The sequence below is a fragment of the Mustelus asterias genome, chromosome 3, assembly GCF_964213995.1.
Source record: "Mustelus asterias chromosome 3, sMusAst1.hap1.1, whole genome shotgun sequence".
Lineage (NCBI taxonomy): Eukaryota > Metazoa > Chordata > Chondrichthyes > Carcharhiniformes > Triakidae > Mustelus > Mustelus asterias.
The window spans coordinates 159,430,321-159,442,850 of record NC_135803.1 but is presented as its reverse complement, the minus strand read 5'-3'; the positions used below and the strand labels follow the sequence as shown (position 1 = coordinate 159,442,850).

Here is a 12,530-nt window from a genome sequence, read left to right as displayed (position 1 = left end):
CCTCTCAGTGCCTCTATATCCTTTTTATAATATGAAGACCAAAATTGCACACAGTACTCTAAGCACAATTTAACCAAGGTTTGGTATAAGTTTACAATAATTTCCATGTTTTTCAATTTGATCCCTCTAGAAATAGAGTCTTGTGGTTTCTTATGGTCTTGCTCTGGCACAACATTTGGTGATTGATAAAGCGTGATTTGACAAAGGGTCATCTGGACTCGAAACGTCAGCTCTTTTCTCTTACAGATGCTGCCAGACCTGCTGAGATTTTCCAGCATTTTCTCTTTTGGTTTGATGATTGGTATTTGTACTTCAAGGTCCCTTTGGTCTTGCACTTTCCAATTAATAGATGAGCTCTCTAATCTTCTTACCAACATGTGCCACTTCATGTTTACCTGTGTTGAACTACATTTGTCAATTCTACATTCCCCCCAACAAACACACCAGGAACCCTCACCATTAATTCCCACTTCCATTGTACACATCTGTATTGTACAGTATGAACAGGAGGCAGTTAATGGATAGCCAGATTTCTGACAGTCAATGCAATAACTACTTTGAGGCAATCTTGTTAATAATTTCAATTAGAACTGGAAGTAGCCTGGGATCTGTGAGTATCTGTTATCAATTCCTTCTGAGCAAATCAGTCTGATGTTTCCCCTTTATATTAAACCCCACATCCAATAAAATATTCCAACTGACAAGTAAATGTCACCAAATTCTAGTAAAACATACCCATCACTACAGTCACAGATACAAAGAATGAAGATTTCTACAACAACTGCTTTTAATTTCACTATTTTTGTAACAATTGAAATGCGAGATTTTAGTCCATTGTCTCCACAGACTGTGTCGTCAGTCTCTCTCAGCTCTGTAATCATCAATCCACTGGTTTCATTCCCAATTCTATGTTTCTTTCTTATGCTGGGAAAGGAATTGATTTTTAACGAACTGAACAAGTTTTGGCTCCGTGAAGAAGATTGTGATGAGGACGATGATCAGGCACACGGCCCCAAGCAGAACATGAACTGTCAGGGCCATTAAACCCTTCTCACTCAGAGTGGCCTGGGAATAAAACAAAACAGCTCAAAGCAACAAGATAGCATGAAGCATATAGTAAATCAATGTCACAGGGGTCAGGGGCTAATGTCCATGTGAGATGGGAAGTTCAGTGTCCATGTGTCACGAGAGGTCAATGTCTGTATGTCACGAGGGGTCGGAGGCCAATGTCCCTGTTTTTATAAGAATATAAGAGCAGGAGTAGGCCAGACAGCCCTTCAAGCCAACTCTGCCATTCTATATAGTCATGGCTGATCATCGATTTTTAAGCCTTTTTCCCACACTTTCCCCATATGCCTTTATCCCATTGCATTTAGAGAAATATGCTTACCTACTCAATGACTGAGCTTCCGCAGCCCACTGGACTAAAGAATTCCAGAGATCACCTTCTGAGTGAAGAAATTGCTCCTCATCTTGAACCGAAGTGGCTTCATTTTCATTTTGAATTGCGTCCCTGGTTCTGGACTCTCCAACCAGGGGAAACATCTTACCCACATCCACCCAGTCCAACCCTTTAAGTATTTTGTAGGTTTCAATCAGATCACCTCTCATTCTTCAAAACTCCAATGAATACAAGCCCAATTTCTCTTCAGAGGACAGTTACACCATCCGGGGAACAAGTCTGGTGAACATGTGTTGCACTCCCTCGATGGCAATAATATTCTTCTTAAGGTAAGGGGCTCAAAACCGCACACTGCTCCAAGTGCAGTCTAACCAAGATTGAAGCAAGGCATGGTTATTCCTGTACTCAAATCCTCTTGCGATAAAGGGTAACATAGCATTATACTACCTAATTTTCTGCTGCGCCTGCATGTTGGCTTTCAGTGACTTATGGACAAGGGCACACAGGTTGCTTTCTACATCCACACTTTCTAATTTCTTACCATTTAGGAAATCCTCTGAACATCTGTTACTTCTGCCTAAGTGAATTAACTCACATTTTTCCACATTATATTCCATCTGCCATGTTCTTGCCCACTCACTAAGTCTGTCCAAATCCTCCTGTAACCGCTTTACATCTTCCTCACAGCACACATTCCCACCTAATATTTTATCATCTGTGAACTTGGAAATATTACATTTGGTCCCCACATCCAAATCATTGACACATATTGTAAATAGCTGGGGCCCAAATACTGATCCCTGTGGTATCCCACTAGCCACAACCTCCAATGTGGGAATTACCCCCTTATTCCTGCTCTGTTTTCTGCCTGTTAACTAATCCTTAATCGATGCTAGTATATTATCTCCTATTCCATTTGCTTTAATATTGCTAATCAACATCCTGTTGGGAATTATATTGAAGCAATTTGAAAATCCAAGTACACAATGTCAGCAAAGAACAAAGAAAATTACAGCACAGAAACAGGCCCTTCGGACCTCCAAGCCTGCACCGACCATGCTGCCCGACTGAACCCCCTACCCTTCTGGGGACCATATCCCTCTACTCCCATCGTATTCATGTATTTGTCAAGATGCCCCTTAAAACTCACGATCGTATCCACTTCCACCACGTCCCCCGGCAGTGAGTTCCAGGCACCCACCACCCTCTGTGTAAAAAATCTGCCTCATACATCTCCTTTAAACCTTGCCCCTTGCACCTTAAACCTGTGCCCCCTAGTAACTGACTCTTCCACCCTGGGAAAAAGCTTCTGACTATCCACTCTGTCCATGCCTCTCATAATCTTGTAGACTTCTGTCAGGTTGCCCCTCAACCTCCGTCGTTCCAGTGAGAACAAACCAAGTTTCTCCAATCTCTCCTCATAGCTAATGCCCTCCAGACCAGGCATCATTCTGGTAAATCTTTTCTGTAACCTCTTCAAAGCCTCCACATCCATCTTGTAGTGTGGCGACCAGAATTGAACACTGTATTCCAAGTGCAGCCCAACTAAAGTTCTATAAGGCTGCAACGTGACTTGCCAATTTTTAAACTCAAGAGCCTTACATCAGTGGTAGGGAAATTATTGGAGAGGATTCTTCGAGACAGGATTTATTCCCACTTGGAAATAAGTGGACGTATTAGTGAGAGGCAACATGGTTTTGTGAAGGGGAGGTCGTGTCTCACGACCTTGATCGAGTTTTTCGAGGAAGTGACGAAGATGATTGATGAGGGTGGGGCAGTGGATGTTGTCTACATGGACTTCAGTAAGGCCTTTGACAAGGTCCCTCATGACAGACTGGTGCAGAAGGTGAAGTCGCATGGGATCAGAGGTGAGCTGGCAAGATGGATACAGAGCTGGCTCGGTCAAAGAAGACAGAGGGTAGAAGTGGAAGGGTGTGTTTCTGAATGGAGGGCTGTGACAAGTGGTGTTCCTCAGGGATCAGTGCTGGGACCTTTGCTGTTTGTAACATATATAAATGATTTGGAGGAAAATGTAACTGGTTTGATTAGTAAGTTTGCGGACGACACAAAGGTTGGTGGATTTGCAGATAGCGATGAGGACCATCAGAGGATACAGCAGGATATAGATCAGTTGGAAACTTGGGCGGAGAGATGGCAGATGGAGTCTAATCCGGACAATTGTGAGGTAATGCATTTTGGAAGGTCTAATCCAACTAGGAAATATACAGTAAATGGCAGAACCCTTAAGAGTATTGATAGACAAAGGGATCTGGGTGTACAGGTTCACACAGGTCACTGAAAGTAGCAATGCGGGTGGAGAAGGTAGTCAAGAAGGCCTACGGCATGCTTGCCTTCATCGGCTGGGGTATTGAGTTTAGAAATTGGCAAGTCATGTTGCAGCATTATAGAACCTTTGGCCGCACTTGGAATTAGTGTTCAATTCTGGTCGCCACACTACCAGAAGAATGTGGAGGCTTTGGAGAGGGTAAAGAAAAGATTTACCAGGATACTGCCTGGTATGGAGGGCATTAGCTATGAGGAGAGGTTGGAGAAACTTGGTTTGTTCTCACTGGAGCGACGGAGGTTGAGGGGAGACCTGATAGAAGTCTACAAGATGATGAGAGGCATGGACAGAGTGGATAGTCAGAAGCTTTTTCCCAGGGTGGAAGAGTCAATTACCAGGAGGCATAGGTTTAAGGTGCGAGGGGCAAGGTTTAAAGGAGATGTACGAGGCAGACTTTTTACACAGAGAGTAGTGGGTGCCTGGAATGCGTTGCTGGGGGAGGTAGTGGAAGCGGTTACAGCAGTGACTTTTAAGGGGCATCTTGACAAGTACATGAATAGGATGGGAATAGAGGGATATGGTCCCCAGAAGGGTAGGGGGTTTTAGTTAAGTCGGGCAACATGGTTGGTGCAGGCATGGAGCGCCGAAGGGCCTGTTCCTGTGCTATAACTTTCTTTGTTCTTTGCCCCAACCGATGAAGGCAAGCATGCCGTATGGCTTCTAGACTACCTTCTCCATCTGTGTTGCTACTTTCAGTGACCTGTTTACCTGTACACCCAAATCCCTCTGCCTATTAATACTCTTAAGGGTTCTGCCATTTACTGTATATTTCCCATCTGTATTAGACCTTCCAAAATGCATTACCTCACATTTGTCCAGATTAAACTCCATCTGCCATCTCTCCACTCAAGTCTCCAACTGATCTATATCCTGCTGTGTCCTCTGATGGTCCTCATCGCCATTCACAATTCCACCAACCTTTGTATCATCTGCAAACTTACTAATCAAACTAGTTACATTTTCCTCTAAATCATTCACATATATTACTAACAGCAAAAGTCCCAGCACTGATCCCTGAGGAGCGCCACTAGTCACAGCCCTTCATTCAGAAACGCACCTTTCCACTGCGACCCTCTGTCTTCCATGACCGAGCCAGTTCTGTATCCATCTTGCCAGATCACCTCTGATCCCGTGTGACTTCACCTTCTGTACCAGTCTGCCATGAGGGACCTTGTCAAAGGCCTTATTGAAATCCATGCAGACAACATCCACTGCCCTACCCTCATCAATCATCTTCATCACTTCCTTGAAAACTCAAGTTAGTGAGACACGACCTCCCCTTCACAAAACCATGTTGCCTCTTGCTAATACGTCCACTTATTTCCAAGTGGAAGCAAATCCTGTCTCATAGAAACATTGAAGATAGCAGCAGGAGGAGGCCATTTGGCCCTTCGACCCTGCTCCGCTATTCCATAGAACCATAGAACATAACAGCACAGAAACAGGCCTTTTGGCCCTTCTTGGCTGTGCTGAACCATTTTTCTGCCTAGTCCCACTCACCTGCACCTGGACCATATCCCTCCACACCCCTCTCATCCATGTACCTGTCCAAGTTTTTCTTAAATGTTAAAAGTGAGCCCGCATTCACCACTTCATCTGGCAGCTCATTCCACACTCCCACCACTCTCTGTGTGAAGAAGCCCCCCCTAATATTCCCTTTAAACTTTTCCCCCTTAACCCATGTCCTCTAGTTTATTTCTCCCCTAGCCTCAGTGGAAAAAGCCTGCTTGCATTCACTCTATCTATACCCATCATAATTTTATACACCTCTATCAAATCTCCCCTCATTCTTCTACGCTCCAGGGAATAAAGTCCTAACCTATTCAACCTTTCTCTGTAACTCAGTTTCTCAAGTCCCGGCAACATCCTTCTAAACCTTCTCTGCACTCTTTCAACCTTATTAATATCCTTCCTGTACTTAGGTGACCAAAACTGCACACAATGCTCTAAATTCGGCCTCACCAATGTCTTATACAACCTCACCATAACATTCCAACTCTTATACTCAATACTTTGATTAATAAAGGCCAATGTACCAAAAGCACTCTTTACGACCCTACCTGTGACGCCACTTTTAGGGAATTATGTATCTGTATTCCCAGATCCCTCTGTTCTACTGCACTCTTCAGTGTCCTACCATTTACCTTGTATGTTCTACCTTGGTTTGTCCTTCCAAACTGCAATACCTCACACTTGTCTGCATTAAACACCATCTGCCATTTTTCAGCCCATTTTTCCAGCTGGTCCAAATCCCTCTGCAAGCTTTGAAAACCTTCCTCACTGTCCACTACACCTCCAATCTTTGTATCATCAGCAAATTTGCTGATCCAATTTACCACATTATCATCCAGATCATTGATATAGATGACAAACAACAATGGACCCAACACCGATCCCTGCGGCACACCACTAGTCCAACGCCGGCATCTCCACATCATGCACACCACTAGTCACAGGCCTCCACTCAGAGAAGCAATCCTCCACTACCACTCTCTGGCTTCTTCCATTGAGCCAATGTCTAATCCAATTTACTACCTCTCCATGTATACCTAGCGACTGAACCTTCCTAATTAACCTCCCATGCGGGACCTTGTCAAAGGCCTTACTGAAGTCCATGTAGACAACATCCACTGCCTTCCCTTCATCCACTTTCCTGGTAACCTCCTCGAAAAACTCTAATAGATTGGTTAAACATGACCTACCATACACAAAGCCATGTTGACTCTCCCTAATAAGTCCCTGTCTATCCAAATATTTGTAGATCCTATCTCTTAATACTCCTTCCAATAATTTACCTACTACTGACGTCAAACTTACCGGCCTATAATTTCCCGCATTACTTTTTGAGCCTTTTTTAAACAACGGAACAACATGAGCTATCCTCCAATCATCCGGCACCTCACCCGTGGATACCGACATTTTAAATATATCTGCCAGGGCCCCTGCAATTTCAACACTAGTCTCCTTCAAGGTCCGAGGGAATACCCTGTCCAGTCCTGGGGATTTATCTACTCTGATTTGCCTCAAGACAGCAAGCACCTCCTCCCCTTTAATCTGTGTAGGTTTCATGACCTCCCTACTTGTTTGCCTTATTGCCATAGACTCCATGCCAGTTTCCTTAGTAAATACGGATGCAAAAAACCCATTTAATATCTCCCCCATTTCTTTTGGTTCCATACATAGCTGACCACTCTGATCTTCAAGAGGACCAATTTTATCCCTTACTATCCTTTTGCTCTTAATATACCTGTAGAAGCTCTTAGGATTATCCTTCACCTTGTCTGCCAAAGCAACCTCATGTCTTCTTTTAGCCCTCCTGATTTCTTTCTTAAGTACTTTCTTGCACTTTTTATACTCCTCAAGCATCTTATTTGCTCCCTGTTGCCTATACATGTCATACATCTCTCTCTTCTTCTTCATCAGAGTTCCAATATCCCTCGAGAACCAAGGTTCCTTATTCTTATTCACTTTGCCTTTAATCCTGACAGGAACATACAAACTCTGCACTCTCAAAATTTCTCCTTTGAAGGCCTCCCACTTACCAATCACATCCTTGCCAGAGAACAGCCTGTCCCAATCCACGCTTTTTAGATCCTTTCGCATTTCTTCAAATTTGGCCTTTTTCCAGTTAAGAACCTCAACCCGAGGATCAGATCTATCTTTATCCATGATCAAAGTTGAAACTAATGGCGTTATGATCACTGGAACCAAAGTGTTCCCCTCCACACACTTCCGTCACTTGTCCGAACTCGTTTCCTAATAGGAGATCTAATATTGCACCCTCTCTAGTTGGTACCTCTATATATTGATTTAGAAAATTTTCCTGAACACATTTTACAAACTCTAACCCGTCTAGACCTTTAACAGTATGCGAGTCCCAATCTATATGTGGAAAATTAAAATCCTCTACTATCACAACTTTATGTTTCCTGCAGTTGTCTGCTATCTCTCTGCAGATTTACTCCTCCAATTCTCGCTGACTATTGGGTGGTCTATAATACACCCCCATTAATGTGGTCATACCTTTCCTGTTTCTCAGCTCCACCCATATGGCCTCGGTAAACAAGCTCCCTAATCTGTCCTGCCTGAGCACTGCTGTGACATTTTCCCTGACTAGCAATGCCACCCCCCCACCCTTCATCCCTCTGCCTCTATCACGTCTGAAACATCGGAACCCTGGAACATTGAGCTGCCAGTCCTGCCCCTCCTGTAGCCAAGTTTCACTAATGACTATAATTCCATGTGTCAATCCACGCCCTCAGCTCATCTGCCTTCCCCACAATACTCCTGGCATTGAAATAGACACACCTCAGAAGATTATTACCACCACACACAACCCTTCTATTTGTGATTTTGCATGAACTATTAACATCATTTATTTTCCCCCCCACTCCACTATCTGCTCTGGCACTCTGGTTCCCATCCCCCTGCAAATCTAGTTTAAACTCTCCCCAATAACACTAGCAAACCTCCCTGCAAGTATATTGGTCCCCTTGTAGTTCAGGTGTAACCCGTCTCTCTTGTACAGGTCCCACCTGCCCCGGAAGTGGTCCCAATGATCTCGAAATCTGAAACCCTGCCCCCTACACCAGTTCCTCAGCCACGTGTTCATCCGCCCGAGCATCCTACTCTTACCCTCACTGGTACGTGGCACAGGTAGCAATCCTGAGATTACTACCCTCGGGGTCCTGCTTTTTAACTTCCTACCAAGCTCTCTATACTGACTCTTCAGGACCTCCTCACTCTTCCTTCCGACGTCATTGGTACCGATGTGTACCATGACATCTGGCTGATCACCCTCCCACTTCAGAATGCTGTGCACGCGATCAGAGACATCGCTGACGCTGGCACCCGGGAGGCAACAAACCATCCGGGAGTCTCTGTCAGGACCACAGAACCTCCTGTCTGTACCTCTGACTATCGAGTCCCCTATCACTACCGCTCTCCTCTTCTTCCACCCTCCCTTCTGCGCTGCAGAACCAGACTCAGTGCCAGAGATCCGGCTGCTGCAACTTGTCCCAGGTAAGGCGTCCCCTACAACAGTATCCAAATCGGTATACCTGTTGTGGAGGGGAATGGCCACAGGGGAACCCTGCTCTGCCTGCCCTTTCCCTTGCTTGACGGTAACCCAATTACCTGTGCTCTGTGCCTTTGGCGTAACTGCCTCTCTGAAGCTACTATCTATAAACTGCTCATTCTCCTGAATGATTCATTATCATCATGGCTGATCATCCAACTCAATACCTGAGCCCTGCCCTTTGGTCCCATTTGCCCCAAGCGCTATGTCCAGCCGCCTCTTGAATACATTCAATGTTTTGGCATCAACTACTACCTGTGGTGATGAATTCCACAGGCTCACCACTTTTTGGTGAAGAAATGTCTCCTCACCTCCATCCTAAATGCTCTACCCTGAATCCTCAGACTGTGACCCCACCATCGGGAACATCCTTCCTGCATCTCCCCTGTCTAGTCCCATTAGAATTTTATAAGTCTCTATGAGATCCCCCCTCATTCGTCTGAACACCAGCAAAAACAATCCTAACCTAGTCAATCTCTCCTCGTACATCAGTCCTGCCAGCCCCAGAATCTGCCTGCTAAACCTTCGCTGTACTCTCTCGAGAGCAAGAACATCCTTCCTCAGAAAAGGAGACCAAAACTGCACACAATACTCTCGGTGTGGCCTCACCAAGACCCTGTATAATTGCAACAACACATCTCTGAAGGTTGCCACTCAAGTGGATAGAGCCGTGAAGAAGGCCTATAGTGTGTTAGTGTTTATTAACAGGGTGGTTGAGTTCAAGAGCCATGGGGTTATGCTGCAACTAGAATCATAGAAACCCTACAGTGCAGAAACACATTCGGCCCATCAAGTCTGCACCGTCCACAATCCCACCCAGGCCCTACTCCCATATCCCTACACATATTACCCGCTAATCCCTCTAACCTACGCATCTCAGGACACTAAGGGGCAATTTTAGCACGGCCAATCAACCTAACCCGCACATCTTTGGACTGTGGGAGGAAACCGGAGCACCCGGAGGAAACCCACGCAGACACGAGGAGAATGTGCAAACTCCACACAGACAGTGACCCAAGCCGGGAATCGAACCCAGGTCCCTGGAGCTGTGAAGCAGCAGTGCTAACCACTGTGCTACCGTGCCACCCACAACTGTACAGGACCTTGGTGAGATCACATTTGGAATCTTGTGGCAATCTTGGATGGCTGGACTTGCGGATAGCAATGCGCATTGTCGGGCAATACAGCAGGATATAGATAGGCTGGAAAATTGGGCGGAGAGGTGGCAGATGGAATTTAATCCAGATAAATGCGAAGTGATGCATTTTGGAAGAAATAATGTAGGCAGGAGTTATACAATAAATGGCAGAGCCATCAGGAGTATAGAAACACAGAGGGACCTAGGTGTGCAAGTCCACAAATCCTTGAAGGTGGCAACACAGGTAGAGAAGGTGGTGAAGAAGGCATATGGGATGCTTGCCTTTATAGGATGGGGTATAGAGTATGAAAGCTGGAGTCTGATGATGCAGCTGTATAGAACGCTGGTTAGGCCACATTTGGAGTACTGCGTCCAGTTCTGGTCGCCGCACTACCAGAAGGACGTGGAGGCGTTAGAGAGAGTGCAGAGAAGGTTTACCAGGATGTTGCCTGGTATGGAGGGTCTTTGCTATGAGGAGAGATTGGTAAACTGGGCTTGTTCTCCCTGGAAAGACGGAGACTGAGGGGAGATCTAATAGAGGTGTATAAGATTATGAAGGGGATAGATAGGGTGAACGGTGGGAAGCTTTCTCCCAGATCAGAAGTGAAGATCACGAGGGGTCACGGGCTCAAAGTGAAAGGGGCGAAGTATAACTCAGATATTAGAGGGATGTTTTTTACACAGAGGGTGGTGGGGGCCTGGAATGTGCTGTCAAGTAGGGTGGTGGAGGCAGACACGCTGACATTGTTTAAGACTTACAAGAACAACAAAGAACAAAGAACAGTACAGCACAGGAAACAGGCCCTTCAGCCCTCCAAGCCTGTGCCGCTACTTGGTCCAACTCGACCAATCGTTTGTATCCCTCCATTCCCAGGCTGCTCATGTGACTATCCAGGTAAGCCTTAAACGATGTCAGCGTGCCTGCCTCCACCACCCTACTTGGCAGCACATTCCAGGCCCCCACCACCCTCTGTGTAAAAAACGTCCCTCTGATATCGGAGTTATACTTCGCCCCTCTCAGCTTGAGCCCGTGACCCTTCGTGATCGTCACCTCCGACCTGGGAAAAAGCTTCCCACCGTTCACCCTATCTATACTCTTCATAATCTTGTACATCTCTATCAGATCTCCCCTCATTCTCCGTCTTTCCAAGGAGAACAACCCCAGTCTACCCAATCTCTCCTCATAGCTAAGACCCTCCATACCAGGCAACATCCTGGTAAACCTTCTCTGCACTCTCTCCAATGCCTCCACGTCCTTCTGGTAGTGCGGCGACCAGAACTGGACGCAGTACTCCAAATGTGGCCTAACCAGCGTTCTATACAGCTGCATCATCAGACTCCAGCTTTTATACTCTATACCCCGTCCTATAAAGGCAAGCATACCATATGCCTTCTTCACCACATTCTCCACCTGTGTTGCCACCTTCAAGGATTTGTGGACTTGCACACCTAGGTCCCTCTGTGTTTCTATACTCCTGATGACTCTGCCATTTATTGTATAACTCCTCCCTACATTATTTCTTCCAAAATGCATCACTTCGCATTTATCCGGATTAAACTCCATCTGCCACCTCTCCGCCCAATTTTCCAGCCTATCTATATCCTGCTGTATTGCCCGACAATGCTCTTCGCTATCCGCAAGTCCAGCCATCTTCGTGTCATCCGCAAACTTGCTGATTACACCAGTTTCACCTTCTTCCAAATCATTTATATATATCACAAATAGCAGAGGTCCCAGTACAGAGCCCTGCGGAACACCACTGGTCACAGACCTCCAGCCGGAAAAAGATCCTTTGACCACTACCCTCTGTCTCCTATGGCCAAGCCAGTTCTCCACCCATCTAGCCACGTCTCCTTGTATCCCATGAGCCTTAACCTTCTTAACCAACCTGCCATGTGGGACTTTGTCAAATGCCTTACTGAAATCCATATAGACGACATCCATGGCCCTTCCTTCATCAACCGTTTTTGTCACTTCCTCAAAAAACTCCACCAAATTTGTAAGGCACGACCTCCCTCTTACAAAACCATGCTGTCTGTCACTAATGAGATTGTTTCGTTCTAAATGCACATACATCCTGTCTCTAAGAATCCTCTCCAACAACTTCCCTACCATGGACGTCAAGCTCACCGGCCTATAATTTCCTGGGTTATCCCTGCTACCCTTCTTAAACAACGGGACCACATTTGCTATCCTCCAATCCTCAGGGACCTCACCCGTGTCCAAAGAAGCGACAAAGATTACCTGGATAGTCACATGAGCACCCTGGGAATAGAGGGATACAAACGATTCGTCTAGTTGGACCAAGGAGCGGCACAGGCTTGGAGGGCCGAAGGGCCTGTTTCCTGTGCTGTACTGTTCTTTGTTCTTGTGTGCAGTTCTGGTCACCTCTTTCTGGGGTAGGTGGGACCTCTACAAACAGGATGATCTGCACTTGAACCAGAGGGGTACCAATACCTTGGGGGGGAAATTTGCTAATGCTCTTTGAGAGGGTTTAAACTACTTCAGCAGGGGGGGGTGGGTACCTGAATTGTAGCTCCGGTGTACAGGAGGTTGAGAGTAGTGAGG

General features: G+C 45.9%; 1 protein-coding gene across 1 annotated transcript in view; it reads right to left on the bottom strand.

The window, feature by feature from the left end:
- Positions 1–765: 765 nt before the first annotated feature.
- rft1 (RFT1 homolog) overlaps positions 766–12,530 on the bottom strand; it is a 142,472-nt gene continuing 130,707 nt past the window's right edge. Inside the window, exon 13 of the mRNA XM_078210042.1 lies at positions 766–1,065. Within this exon, the coding sequence (XP_078066168.1) occupies positions 907–1,065 (159 nt within the window). The 3' untranslated portion in view covers positions 766–906. The remainder of the gene's footprint in view (positions 1,066–12,530) is intronic.